Source organism: Cololabis saira, chromosome 1 (assembly GCF_033807715.1).
Source record: "Cololabis saira isolate AMF1-May2022 chromosome 1, fColSai1.1, whole genome shotgun sequence".
In the NCBI taxonomy this organism is placed as follows: Eukaryota; Metazoa; Chordata; class Actinopteri; order Beloniformes; family Belonidae; genus Cololabis; species Cololabis saira.
In genome coordinates, this window is record NC_084587.1 from 4,725,889 (window position 1) to 4,740,883 (window position 14,995).

At 48.8% G+C, this 14,995-nt stretch overlaps 1 protein-coding gene across 1 annotated transcript in view; it reads right to left on the reverse strand.

Moving 5' to 3' along the window:
• Nucleotides 1–2,134: 2,134 nt before the first annotated feature.
• The window catches only part of prr36a (proline rich 36a), a 55,093-nt gene continuing 42,232 nt past the window's right edge, over nucleotides 2,135–14,995 (reverse strand). Inside the window, exons 4-6 of the mRNA XM_061728801.1 lie at nucleotides 10,075–10,259; nucleotides 5,223–7,409; nucleotides 2,135–3,108 (exon numbers count right to left, since the gene is read on the reverse strand). Of these exons, the coding sequence (XP_061584785.1) occupies nucleotides 2,135–3,108; nucleotides 5,223–7,409; nucleotides 10,075–10,259 (3,346 nt within the window). The remainder of the gene's footprint in view (nucleotides 3,109–5,222; nucleotides 7,410–10,074; nucleotides 10,260–14,995) is intronic.

The window sequence follows — 14,995 nt, forward strand, 5'->3', positions numbered from 1 at the left end:
TAAAGAGAAACTACGTCTAAACTTTGGTGAAGATCCGAACAGAACTTCTCTGCTGGTCCAGTTCCCAGTAAGTTCCCAGTAATTTGGCACCGGCGGAGAATACAAACAAGTTTCCAGTTGCAGCCTGTTGGTCAGCGGCACTGATGCATCATGGGTTTGGACATAGACATCTGTACGTAGAAGCCCCATCGAGCGCTGAGCCGTACGTCAACATCGCCGCCATATTGGATGTTCAAGACTGCGCTGTAAACTAATCCAAGTAATTGACTTATTTTCATAAAGCGCCTTTCTACAAAGACATTTACGTTTTAAGTCTCATTTATACATTCACACACGCACTAATATACTTGGGAAACAGTTAGGCACCAAATATAATATATTTAATAAGAAAAATAGAGAAACATTTTCTCATCAACAAAACATTTTTAAAATTTCAAGTAACAAAATAACATATTTTAACTATTTTTCAGACGTTTTCAATTATTTTGGTCGGAAAATGGTTCAAATGTTATTTTATTGTCTGAAAAATTGTTCAAATATGTTATTTGAAACATTTAAAATTTCTTTTGTTGATCTATTCTAAAAAGGATTTTATTTTTTATTTTATTTAAAAAAAATTTTTGTTGATCTATGTTTCTCTATTTTTCTTATTTTTGTGAGGGGGGATATATATTGTTTTTTGGCACTACCTTGTTCTCTATAGCTGATATAACATGAATTACTCCTATGTGGGATCAATAAAGTTCTTATTTTTGCCATCTGAAAAAATGTAATATATTATATTTGGTGCCCAACTGTTTCCCAAGTATATTAGTGCGTGTGTGAATGAATAAATGAGACGTAAAACGTACATTTCTTTGTAGAAAGGCGCTTTATGAAAATAAGTCCATTTACTTGTATTAGTTTACAGCGCAGTCTTGCCTCATCCAATATGGCGGCGTCGTTGACGTATCGCAGCAGCTCCATGCGGCGTCTACGTATATATATACGTCTATGGTTTTGGATTTCAGCGCCGCGGGAGATCGAGTCATGTTGCGTTTGAGTATCTTGGGTTTCTGTGGGACGTTTGACTCTCTGGACCCGAGTCAGGAGGTGGATTTAAGAAAAAATATCAACTCTGCATCTAGATTTCAGTAATTATCTCCCCTTTAAACACTTTAAACCAAACGTAGGAAATATAACACATCTGTCAGTTTTGTGCTCGTAAATCATTCGGACGCTACCTGAGTAAAAACACCTGACCTGTGAGGTCATCACCTGCCCGCCTGCAGCCTTCGCCAACCCCCAGGTCCTAAAGTCCACCATGTTCACGACCAGACGGTCGAACTCTGAATCAACCTGCGGTGCAGACGGCAGAATTCTGGTCCCATCTCCACATAATTAAGAAGTTCAACTATTAATTCATCATTTTAAAAAGGAAATCTACAGGACTGTCTCAGAAAATTTGAATATTGGGATTTTCTGTAATGCAATTACAAAAACAAATGTCATACATTCTGGATTCATTGCAAATCAACTGAAATATTGCAAACCTTTTATTATTTTAATATTGCTGATTATGGTTTACAGTTTAAGAAAACTCAAATATCAAAAAATTTGAATATTCTGGGAATCTTAATCTTAAACTGTAAGCCATAATCAGCAATATTAAAATAATAAAAGGCTTGCAATATTTCAGTTGATTAGTAATGAATCCAGAATGTATGACATTTTTGTTTTTGTAATTGCATTACAGAAAATCAAGGACTTTATCACAATATTCTAATTTTCTGAGACAGTCCTGCAGTCCTGTACATTAAGTTCAACTACTAATTCATCATTTTAAAAGGAAATCTAGATGGTGGTGAGTGTAAACTTCCACGAGGGACCCAATCAATAGTGATGGAAGTCCTGACATCGTTTCAAACGCAGCGAGGTCACATGATCGGGCGAGATCCAGAGCGACCTCCGGGGGTTTCCCTGACGACTAAAGTACTGACCTCCGTCTGAAGAGCTGCCGTCCTGAAGCCTTTCATACGTAGTGTACGGACACACACACACACACACACACACACACACACACACACACACACACACACACACACACACACACACACACACACACACACACACACACACACACACACACACACCCTCAGTGGTGCGTCTCCAGCTCCACCACCGTCCACTCCCCCTGGGGGGCGCTGCCCGAGGCCTCGGGGGAGAAGCTGCTGACGGAGGTGACGGTGGCGGAGGGCGGGGTGAGCGGCGGCAGCAGGCTGGGCCACAGGCTGCTCTCCAGGGGGCTCAGCGTGCCCCCCGTCGCCCCCGGCAACAGCAGCAGGGACGAGCAGCCGTCGCCGTTCAGCAGCAGCGTCTGGTTGATGAGCTGCTGCACGATGTCCACCTTCTTCCCCCAGTCCAGCTCGGCGGGCGACGACTCGGCGGGGCCGCAGGGCGACTCGGCGGGGCCGGAGCCGTTCTCGTCCTGGGAGGCGGAGGACTGGGCGGAGTCTGGGAGCGGGAAGGGGCTGGCGGAGGGCGATGAGTCCGACCTTGCCCGCTCTCCGCCGTCACCCGGGCGCTCAGAGTCCTGGTGGTCCCGGTTCTGCCGGTCCCCCTCGTCCTCGCTGGTCTCCAGCGCCTCGTAGATGGTGCAGAGCCCGGACGGCGGCGGCGACGCCGGCGGCGAGTCGCGGGTCGACTGCAGCTCCTGCTGCCACTGCAGGATCTGCTGGCGCTGCTGCAGCTCGGCCTGCTGCTGCTGCAGCTGCAGCTCCAGCTCCTTCCTCTCCTGCTCCTCCCGGTTCCTCTTGATCTCCTCCTCCGCCTCCTCCTTCTTCCGCCGCTCCTCCTCCTCCAGCCGTCTCCTCCTCTCCTGCTCCGCCTCCTCCAGCGGCCGGCTCTGCTGCTGCTGCCGCTGCTGCAGCTCCTGCAGCTGCCGCTGGTGCTGCTCCAGCCGCCGGAGCTGCGGGCTCAGGCCCGGCCGGCCCCCCCCGGCCCCGGGGGGGCTCCGTCGGGGAGGGAGGTCGGTGCAGCTCAGCCTGGGCGGGGCCGGGGCCGCGCCCCCGCCGGGGAGCTTCACCAGGTCGTAGTAGGCCCGGGGAGGGGGCAGCGCCGCGGAGAAGCCTGCGAGGGAGAGGGAGGTTACAACGGACACCAGCAACAGGTGAACAAGAGGAATATTTAAAAAAAAAAAAATACAAAAATAAAATGGACAAAAGACAGACAAGAAAAAAGACGAAAAGGAGAAAAGACAAAAAACCAGAAAATAAAAAACACGAAAAAATTAAGGAGACAACAGAAAGACAGAAAAAAGGTAAAAAATATTTTTAAAAAAAACAGAAGACAAAAAACAGAAAATAAAAAACACGAAAAGACAGAAAAAGGTGAAAAAGATGAGAAAAAAAACGGAAAACCCCAGAAAATTAAAAAAGACAAAAAACTAAAATAAAAAAACCCCAGAAAAGACGAAAAAAAACAAAGACGAAAAAAATTACAAAAATAAGACCAAAAAAAAAAGACCAAAAAAACCCAGAAAAGAAGACAGAAAATATGCAAATATAAAATAAAGGAGACAAAAAAAAACAAGATGAAAAAAAGACGAACAAAACCCAGAAAAAGACGAGAAAAAAAATATGAAAAGATAACAGAAAAGACGAAGAAAAAAAAGCAAGAAGAAATAAAAAGAGGGGAAAACTCCTCCGAAAATACGGTGTGAAGGTCGGGTGACCTTCATACTTGCCGAACCCAAACGGGCCTGCTGGTACCAGCAGATGCCTGAAGGGTCCAAACCTGAACATTTGCAGGAGAGGAGCCAAAATACTTGGTTTAAAACAAAAACAGCAGAGAAAAGATACCCAAAGTGATGTGACTGGGGGTGGCAGAGGGTTGAGAAGGTGTGCAGAGAGCAAAAGTGCACCATTTAGTTGGTTTTCTGTTGTTTTTTTTAAAGAAATGAGACCCAGAAAAAGGAATATTTCCATGTGCCCAAATAAAAACAAACAGAACAAAAGGCAGCCAGACTTCCTGTATATGCAATCGACTGAGTGAGCGATGGACCGACGCCGTCGGCAGGCTGGAGACGTTAGGCAACCGGTGACGCATGCAGAAGCCTCCATGCATTCACATCCAGCAGCACAGCGACTCGGCGGGCCCGCAGGTGCCCCCGAGCCCCTCCCGGCCGTACAGATGGGATGCATTCAGTGCGAAAGTGGCATGCAGAAGCTCTGTTAACATGGGGGTGGACAGGTGTGCAGAAGTACGACAGAACAGGAGATAAAACGGCAACACACCCTCGGGACCCGGAGGGGGGAGGGCGGGTCCTCCTGGAGGGGGGGGGCGATGACCTCACACGCCCCGGCCCGGTCACGCCCTCTGAAGAGTCTCGTCCAGCTTTCAGGAGAAAGTCCTCAACTTGCAGGAATTTCAAAATAAAAGTCTGTAGTTGTGTCCGGACCCGGAAGGTGGAGGTTTAAAAACCGCCAGGCGGCGCCGTCGTCGACGACGACGACGACTCGTCCCAGTTCAATAAGTGTACACTAACAATGCATCATGGTAAAAATCTAATCTTTATTTGGTGCTTAAAAGGTTTATTAATCCAAAAAAGATGGGTAAACAAATATGAAAACATTGGTTACAGTTTAAAGTGCAAAAGGACCCGGGTTGGGGGGAGATGGGGGTCAGAAACGACTCGTTAGCTCTGCTCGTTTAAAAGAAGACAGGGATAAACACACAGATACACGTCAGACAGTTCATTCCACATTTGTTTTAGGTTTTAAACCAGCGAGCCTCACCCGTCCGGGGCACATGGCTACACGCACAGACATAGAAACAGACGCCTCATCGAGATATATATATATATATATATATATATATATATATATATATATATATATATATATATATATATATATATATATATATATATATATATATATATATATATATATATATATATATATATATATATATAGATGAGGCGTCTATGTTTCCACGTCTACTGCTACGCGGGCGAGCTATTGCACATACAGGAAATGAAGCCAGATATTCAGAGATATTATTATTATTATTATTGAAGGAGGTGCACTGCCGTCCTCTTTCTGCTCCCTTCGTTTCTCCTTCTAAAGTTTTCCACCCCCAGGAGACAAACCCTGACATCACCAGCTACGTGGCTGGAGGCGTCTGCAGTTCGGGGACGGTAACTCGGGGAGGGAGGGGGCGGATCGGCAGCTATACGTTACCTGCCAGAGCTTCCTCCGTCTTCTCACAGATGGCTGAGTAGTAGGGAGGCTGGCCGTCGTCTTGGGCGACCGCCGGGCCCGGCGGGGGCGGCGAGGCGTCCGGGCCGTCGTCCGCCGCCGCGTCCTCCGCCGGCGCCGACGACTCGGGCCGGCCGCACTCGATGTACTGCTGGGGGGCGGCGGGAGGGGGCGTGGCCTCCGCCGGCTCCGCCTCCTCGCCCTCCTCCACCGTGGACAGGAGGCGCTGCGGCATTGCCACGGTCGCGACGGTTGCCACGGTGACCAGCAGCGGGCCCTCCGGCGAGTCCTCCAGCTGGGCCTCGCCCTCCGTGTCGCTGGCCTCGTCCTCCGTGGCCGAGGACGAGGACGGGTTGGAGGTGGGGGCGGTGGCCGGGCCCCCCGGGGCCTCGTCGGCGGGGAGGGTCTCCGGCTCCTCCTCGTCCTCCAGCTGCCCCTGCTCCCCCTCCGGCGGGGCCGGGTCCTGGTTCTGCCCCGGGTCCTCGGGGCTGCTGGTCTCGCTGCTCAGGGTGCTGGACTGGGACGTCCCCGGGGCGGGGGGCGGCGGCCCCGGGTCGGCACAGGGCTGCTGGGGGCCCAGCTGGAACCAGGCCCGGCCCGGGGTCCCCAGGTCCGGGAGGAGGACCAGGTCCGGGCCCTCGGGGCTGGCGGCCGGGCCCCCCCAGGGGTCCAGGGCCGGGTCCAGGGCCGGGTCCGGGGGGTTGGGCTGGTCCCAGCGGGCCCCCGGCACCGAGGGCAGCGCGGGCGGCGGCGGCGGCGGCTGCAGGACCCGGTTCAGGTTGTCCAGCCGCTCGTCCTCGGCGAAGTCGTCCTCGTCGGCGTTGCCGTAGCTCTCCAGGCCGCTCTCCGTCACGCCCTCGCTGGCCATGTCCACGTCCTCGTCGTCCTCCTCCTCGTCCTCCCCGCCGTCGTTGTCGTGCCGCGCCCGCCGCGGCTCGTCCAGCCGCTCCGAGCCCACGTCCATGTCGCACACGCGGCTGCTGTCGTCCTCGTCCTCGTCGGGGCCGCCGGCCGACGCCTCCATGTCGGCGGCGCCCTTCAGGCTGCCGTCGCCCAGCTCGTCCGTGCTCTCCGTGCCCTCCAGGACGCCGGGGGCGCTGAGCTGCGAGCCGCTCACGTCCTCCGAGTCCAGCTCCGAGAGCAGGGCGCCGCCGGCGCGCCAGGCCGACGCCGCCTCGGGGCGGGACTCCTCCGTGGGCTGCGTGGTGCCGCTCATCTCCGACACACGCTCGTCCTCGTCCTCCAGCTCGTTCAGGTTGGGCGCGGCGGCAGCGGGGACGGGGGCCGACGTGGATGCCGTCGGAGAGGGCGGGTACGTGGCGGCTTCAGGGGACATCAGCTCCGGCTCCGCTGACGGTTCTGTTTCCAGCTGCTCTTTGAGGTCACACGTTTGTGGGACCGCCGCAGCGCTCTCAGACGCCTCGGCATGTTCGGCCTCCATTGACGGATGCAGCGTTGCCTCATGGGAAGGAAACGCTGGGGCAGGTTCTTGCAGCTCGGCGGCTACAGCTTCTGACGGTGTCTCTGCTGCCGCCGCTGTGCCGGTTGTAGCAGCTGCCGCCGCCGCCGCCTCGGCGCTCTCAGACGCCTCTGCAGGTCCGGCCTCCGTTGACGGATGCAGCATTGCCTCATGGGAAGGCGACGCCTCGGCCGTCGGGGCGGGTTCTTGCAGCTGGGCGGCTGCAGCTTCTGACGGCGGCTCTGCTGCCGCCGCCTCGGTGCCGGTCGTAGCCGCCGCAGTAATGACGGTTGCAGCCGCCGCACCGGCGGCAGTTGCAGCCACCGCAGCGCCGGCCTTCTTGGCGGCGTTGGAGGGCGGGACCGTCTGCGTGGGTTTGGCTCCCCGCCTCAGGTTGGAGGCGGTGCCGCCGTTTGCCGGCTTGCTGGCCGGGGACGCCGGCGCCGTCCGGCCCACCGGCGGTCGGCTGGACAGGGCGAGCCGCGCAGACGCCGCGGGTTTCTTCGTGGGAGTGGGTTTCCCGGGCGGCTGAGGCTTGGACGGAGACGTCTTGGCTTCGGCTGCTTTTGTCGGTCCTTTGGACGCAGACGGGACCCTCGCCGCCGCCACCGCCGGCGGCTTGGAGGGATCTGGTTTTCTGGCAGCAGGCGGCGCTGCGGCTGCAGCGGTTGGTTTTTTAGGCACAGCGGCTGCAGGAGGTCGACCCACATCTGAGAGGAAGAGGAAACAACAAAAACAATGTAAAAATCAGTCAAACGTGCAGACAGAAGTGTGACGATACACGTAAACTAATTTACAATCAAGAGGACAAATGTTTATTCCAGAGCCACTTGTTGAACCTTTTAATGGATATGTACGGCCACTCGATTGACAGCAAGACATTACCCCCTACAACTCGGGAAGCCCTCATTACACTAATCTGCAAACCGGAGAAAGACCCTGAACTTATGGGCTCTTATCGCCCCATCTCTCTGCTTTCGGTGGAAAGTAAGATATTTGCCAAGGCAATAGCAACAAGGCTAGAAGAACATCTATCATTACTCATTCACAAAGATCAGACTGGCTTTATAAAAAACAGATTCTCGATGAACAATTTGAGGCGCCTTTTTTTACATAATATCAGAGGCAGGAAGTTTAAAGGATACACCTGTAATTGCCTCGCTAGACGCCGAAAAGGCGTTTGATCGTGTGGAGTGGTGTTATATGTTTAAAGTTTTGGAACATTTAAATTTTGGTAATTATTTTACAAACTGTGTGAGGCTCTTATACGATGGACCTAGAGCCAGAGTTAGCACCAATGGAAGTATATCAAGTCCCTTTGATATTGGGCGTGGCACAAGACAGGGGTGCCCCCTGTCGCCCCTAATCTTTGCGCTCATCCTGGAACCACTGGCCCAACAAATAAGGGAAGATCCTAACATAAAGGGAATTACAATTGGAAACACCACACACAAAATTGCGCTATACGCTGATGACATACTTTTATTTTTAACCAATCCGGACACCTCACTTAAAGCCCTCTTGAACTTGATTGATGGCTTTAGTAGCTTTTCCGGCTACAAAATTAACTGGACTAAAAGCGAGCTTCTCACAATATCCAAACCCGGCGTTTCCACAAAGATTCTCTGTTCACCCTTTCAGGTTAAACCCAAGATTAAATATCTAGGAATCGTAACAGACGGTACTCTTAAAAACCTGTATAAATTCAACTACCTGCCTTTACTACAAAAGATTGAAAAAGACTTGGTTAGATGGACAACCCTTCCTTTGAGTCTTATAGGCAGGGTAAACGTCATCAAAATGAACATATTCCCTAGACTCCTGTATCTATTCCAATCAGTACCAATCGACCTTCCAAAATCCTTCTTTGACAAATACAATAAAATAATTGGCAAGTTCATTTGGAGTAACAAGGCCCCAAGGATTAAAAGGCCCACATTGTGTCTTCCAGCAAAGAGAGGAGGACTAGGGCTTCCAGATATACAATTATATTTCTGGGCTGCCCAACTACGGCCATTATTTTTCCTGGCAAATGTTTTTTTATGCAAAATTATGACTAAATATCATCGTCAACGAATCTATTACCTGAGGAAAACGAGACGAGACGCAACGAAAAATGCTGGTCATGTGACGATAACGATGATTAAATATATAATGCAACATCGTAGAGGAATAAAAACGAGACTAAAATGTAGATTACAAAATAAAAGCTCTGCTAAAATGTGTCGAGACGAAATGTTCTAACAAATGTCCATGTTTTCAGTAGTTTCTCTGGTTTAATGTCCATGTTTTCAGTAGTTTCTCTGGTTTAATGTCCATGTTTTCAGTAGTTTCTCTGGTTTAATGTCCATGTTTTCAGTAGTTTCTCTGGTTTAATGTCCATGTTTTCAGTAGTTTCTCTGGTTTAATGTCCATGTTTTCAGTAGTTTCTCTGGTTTAATGTCCATGTTTTCAGTAGTTTCTCTGGTTTAGTTCTGCTGGGTGACGTTAGTCCTCAATCCCAGTTGCTGCAGCAGGGAATCAGATCCAGAAGATGCAGCTGCAGAGTTAGAGGCTGATGCCGTTAACGCAGAGATCTAGGTTCACGTCCATTAAAAACAAAGTTACAGAGAGAAACGCGGGGATCTGCTCTGGGGCTGGAGAAGAAGATCCGTCTTTGGATCCACTTTCCTACATAGACGTGCAAAAGAAAACCCAATGTGTCGTCGGGGAGAAATATGGAAAAATATGTTGTAAACTCAAATTAGAGTCTTCTGTATCTGGAATGGATGTATTCTTGAGTCTATAAGGTAACAATAATATAATAACAAGATAACCTTGTTTGAATTGTAAAATGGGTTTGGCTAAAAACAATCTTTGACTAAAACGAGACTAAAATAGTCAATTCTGACTTAAGACTAAAATGCTGAGACTTTTAGTCGACTGAAACTTGACACGACTTAACCCTTGTGCTGTCGTTGGGTCAAGGGAGGGTGAAGGGAGAAAAGAAGGAATGAAGGAAGAAAGGAGAAAAGAAGGAAGGAAGTAAGAAAGGGAGTAAGGAAGGGAGACAAGATGGAAGGGAGAAAGAAAGGAAAGAATGGAGAAAAGGGAGGAAGAAAAGAAGGAAGGAATGGATAAAATAAGGAAAGAAGGAAGGAAAAGAAGGTAATAAAGGAACAAATGACGGAAGGGAGGAAGGAAGAAAGAGTAAAGGAGGGTAAAAAAGGAGGAAAAGAGGAAAGGAAGAAGGAAGGAGAGAGCAGGAGGAAAGAAGGATAGAAGAATTGGGTCATTTTGACCCAAAGACATTACAAGGGTTAAGGAGAATGAACGTGACTACAATGATAGCGTGACCCAGAGACTAGACTGAAACAGCAGTCCTCTCTCCCTCACCTCTCCTGGCGGCTGCAGGTCTGGGCGACTGCGTCAGCGCGGTTCTGCCAGCAGGGGGCGCTGCAGCTGCAGCAGGTCTGGGGGCCGAGGTCTTCAGGGTGGAGGTGGTGAAAGGCCTGGTGGGAGCGGTGGCGGGTCTGGATGTGGAGGACGCTGCTCGAGACGCTGAGGGAGCCGTCGCAGGCCTGCAGGATAAGAGACGAGGTCAAACTGGGAGGAGTCGCTGCACCTCAATACAAATTAAATATTACAAGAAGTATTAAGATATTTAACCCTTGTACTGTCTGTGGGTCAAAATGACATAATTCTCCTGTTCCTTCTTTCCTCCTGCTCTCTCCTTCCTTCTTCCCTTCCTTCCTTCCTCCCTCCTTTTTTCCCTTCCTTCTTTTCTCCCTCCCTTCCTTATTTTCAACCTTCCTTCCATCCTTCTTTCCTCCCTTCCTCCCTCCTTGACCTGAAGACAGCACAAGGGTTAAATGAGTCCACAAAGAATATGCACGCTTTAACAAGATTGTACAAGATTAAAAGCAAAATCACAATGTTTAAGTGGGTTTTATCCATTAAGTTAGTGAATAAGACCCAGTTAAACATCCACCGTGATCTAAGTGTTTCTGCAAACACTTAGAAACACAATGCTTTCGTTTCCCTGCAGCATCTGGTTCCGCTCAGAACGGACCCGATTACAGCGGGACTTCCAGCTACACTCGGCCTCAACCGCTGCATTTACGTCAGAACTCTCATCACGTCTGACCTGCAGCGGAATTATGGACCGAGATCTGACGCACACGTCTGCAGAAACACAGAACTGAAGTCTGGTGTCAGAAAGTTTGACAACATCGAGGTTAATCCAGGAATCTCAAACCAGAAGCTAAACCTTTTCTGGGCTTTTCTCCATCTCACTGATTCAAGCCAGCGCTCTTCAACTATAGTATTTTCAGCACTATAAGGCACTTAAAATCCTCAATTTTTCTCAGAAATCATCAGTGCTCCCTATAATCATAGACTTTTGTATGAATTTAGTTGTGCTTACTGACCTGGAACCAGTTTTAAGTGGTGACTGAACTGAAATCTGTCAACATTTTTTGGTGACTTTAGTCGACCGTTCAGACACGTTAACCCTTGTACTGTGTTCGGGTCAAAATGACATAATTCTCCTTCCTTCTCCCCTTCCTGTTTGCTCCCTTCCTTCCTTCCTTGTTTTCTCCCCTCCTTCCTTGTTTTCTCCCTTCCCTCCCTCCTTGTTTTCTCCCTTCCCTCCCTCCTTGTTTTCTCCCTTCCTTCAAGATCTCCCTTCCTTACTTTTGTCCTCGTTTTCTCCCTTCCTTACTTTTGTCCTCGTTTTCTCCCTTCCTTACTTTTGTCCTCGTTTTCTCCCTTCCTTACTTTTGTCCTCGTTTTCTCCCTTCCTTACTTTTGTCCTCGTTTTCTCCCTTCCTTACTTTTGTCCTCGTTTTCTCCCTTCCTTACTTTTGTCCTCGTTTTCTCCCTTCCTTACTTTTGTCCTCGTTTTCTCCCTTCCTTACTTTTGTCCTCGTTTTCTCCCTTCCTTACTTTTGTCCTCGTTTTCTCCCTTCCTTACTTTTGTCCTTGTTTTCTCCCTTCCTTCCTTCTGTCCTCGTTTTCTCCCTTCCTTCCTTCTGTCCTCGTTTTCTCCTTCCTTCTGTCCTTGTTTTCTCCTTCCTTCTGTCCTTGTTTTCTCCTTCTGTCCTCGTTTTCTCCTTCCTTCTGTCCTTGTTTTCTCCTTCCTTCTGTCCTTGTTTTCTCCTTCTGTCCTTGTTTTCTCCTTCCTTCCGTCCTTGTTTTCTCCTTCCTTCCGTCCTTGTTTTCTCCTTCTGTCCTTGTTTTCTCCTTCTGTCCTTGTTTTCTCCTTCTGTCCTTGTTTTCTCCTTCCTTCCGTCCTTGTTTTCTCCTTCCTTCTGTCCTTGTTTTCTCCTTCCTTCTTTCCTTCTTTTCATTCTTCCTTCCTTCTTCTCTTCCTCCTTCCTTGATCCGAAGACAGCCCAAGGGTTAAAGTCGGTCCTTGGTTGGATACGGGTTGTAACGTCAGACATCGTTAAATAACTAATTATGTAGCTACAATCAACCATCATCCAGCATCTAGTCCACGTTACTTTACTGTAATTAAGACGTCAACATCAGGATTTTAGAGTAAACCCAGTTTTCAAATCTACATCATAATCCAGTTGGAATCAAATGTTGGAATAAGATAGTCCTTTATTGATCCCCAGAGGGGAAATTGGAATACACCGTTGTTCCAACCTCACACTAAATCCATCTGGCTGATTCCAGCCAGCGAGCTCTTCAAGGAAACATCATGACGACATAAATTCAAACTAAATCAATGAGTACCACCACGATACGACAACCGGTCTGCACAATTGACCATTCAGGTCTTTGTAGACCAGCAGGAAGATTTTAAACTCTGGAAGTCAGTGTAGTGATTTCATGACCGGTGTAACGCGGTCCAGTTTCCTGGTGTAACGCGTCCAGTTTCCTGGTGTAACGCGTCCAGTTTCCTGGTGTAACGCGGTCCAGTTTCCTGGTGTAACGCGGTCCAGTTTCCTGGTGTAACGCGGTCCAGTTTCCTGGTGTGATGTGGTCCAGTTTCCTGGTGTGATGTGGTCCAGTTTCCTGGTGTGATGTGGTCCAGTTTCCTGGTGTGATGTGGTCCAGTTTCCTGGTGTGATGTGGTCCAGTTTCCTGGTGTAATGTGGTCCAGTTTCCTGGTGTAATATGGTCCAGTTTCCTGGTGTAATGTGGTCCAGTTTCCTGGTGTAATATGGTCCAGTTTCCTGGTGTAATGTGGTCCAGTTTCCTGGTGTAATGTGGTCCAGTTTCCTGGTGTAATGTGGTCCAGTTTCCTGGTGTGATGTGGTCCAGTTTCCTGGTGTAATGTGGTCCAGTTTCCTGGTGTAATGTGGTCCAGTTTCCTGGTGTGATGTGGTCCAGTTTCCTGGTGTGATGTGGTCCAGTTTCCTGGTGTAATATTGTCCAGTTTCCTGGTGTAATGTGGTCCAGTTTCCTGGTGTGATGTGGTCCAGTTTCCTGGTGTAATATTGTCCAGTTTCCTGGTGTAATGTGGTCCAGTTTCCTGGTGTTTGTGAGGAGCCGGCGAGGCCTTGACCTCCCGCTGACCCGGGGCCGACGGCCCTCAGAGCAGCCGCCGCCTGCAGCAGATGCCGCTCCCACATCAGTCGCCATGACAATGAGAGTCTGTTCCTCCGAGACCAGACGCTGCTCGGACGGGTAATTGGACGACGTCAGAAGATTTGGGTTTAGTGAAGTGTGTCAGACGAGACGACCTCTGGCCGCAGTGCATGCTGGGTAACGGCGGACGACGGGACAAACGTGGGTCAGGAGGACGGCTCGGATTTGAAGGCTTTTAAATGGAGCAGACAGAAAAAATAAAAAAAAAATTGACAGGGTAGCCGTGGTAACGAGGGACGAAGTGGAGTTAACGATCATCCACGGGGGAATGATTGAAAGAAAAGTTTAACCGACGGAAATACGGGGGAATTTACAGCCGCAGAACAAACAACCACTGACCGTTGTCCTGCCAAAGTTTTATGATGAGTCAAAGAAGGTTTGATGCCTGGAATAGAGCCTACAAGGAAATAAAACTAAACTAATGCCCACACACACACACACACACACACACACACCCCGTGGCTGGTGTCTCTGTTTACTTATTAGTATGGATTACATTTCCTGTCGATGGTTGAAATCGATGCGGACCACAGTTACAGTTACAGGGATAACGACTGCTCGGCCTCGGTGGGATTTTAACGACCAAACGCCGGGTTCTCCGGGTCTTCAAAAGGTCAAACGCTGCAATAAGCACTTCTTTGGGTTTGCATGTGTAAACAAACGTTTACCAGGGAGGCAGCAACACGCCCAGACGCTGGACTCCTGCTCTGGTGACCTAAAGCGTTCAGGAGGACGGGACCTGGAGTCGCTTTAAAGTTACAAATCTGCATATTGCTTCAATGGAAAGACAGATCTCCAACTTCCAGTCAATTCCACGATTCAAAAAGCATCTTTGTACCCTAATTCCTGACTGATCACTTGCGTTTTTTCTTTCTTTTGGTTTGTTACTCATTGGTCGCTCAGTGCTCTTTGATGAAAATGTTTTTTGGAATGTATAATGTGCCTTATTTTTTTTGTAAATTCAATGAGAAGAGGAAAAAAAAAAAAGTCAATGGATCAGAGATCTGACTTTAGAGAAGATCCAATAACTTCTATTCTATAAGGTTGTGCAATATCACAACACTTTTTTTCTATCCATATCAATTATATTCATGGCACTGCACTTTTTATTTCCCATTTAAAGCACATTTTGAATTCCCATTTAAAGAAGGAACACGAGAAACAGACAAAAGTGGGGTGGTGTGTAAGTTGTGCCAGGCAGAACTGAAATACAACAGCAACACGACAAACCTGCGGAAACACTTAAGCCGACACCATGCAGACGCAACAACCTACGGCTAAAACTGTGGACACAAAACAGTTTTCAACTCCACAAAGCCTTTGTCTGCAAAACTACCGCCAAGATCTGTCCGCGCACAGAAGATAACGGAGTCGTCTGCATTTGTAACGACCTTCGACCGTACAGTGTTGTGGAAAATCAAAGTTTTAAGAAGATGGTACACACTTGAACCACGATATGCGATCATGTTGACACAGAACTGTCATGCGTTTCTTTTTATTTTACAGTAACTTTTGTACTACAGTACAAATGCACAAGTGAGCCATTACGGTGCTGCTAAGTTGAATTGCTCAGTTCATTTCCATGTGAAGTAACATGCCACGTGTTATAGGCATGAAAATAAAAAATTACCGAATTGATATCGAAGCATTTACCGGTAGATCAATATCGAATCGTGAGGTTCTTAACAACACCCAGGCCTAATGAATACTATGA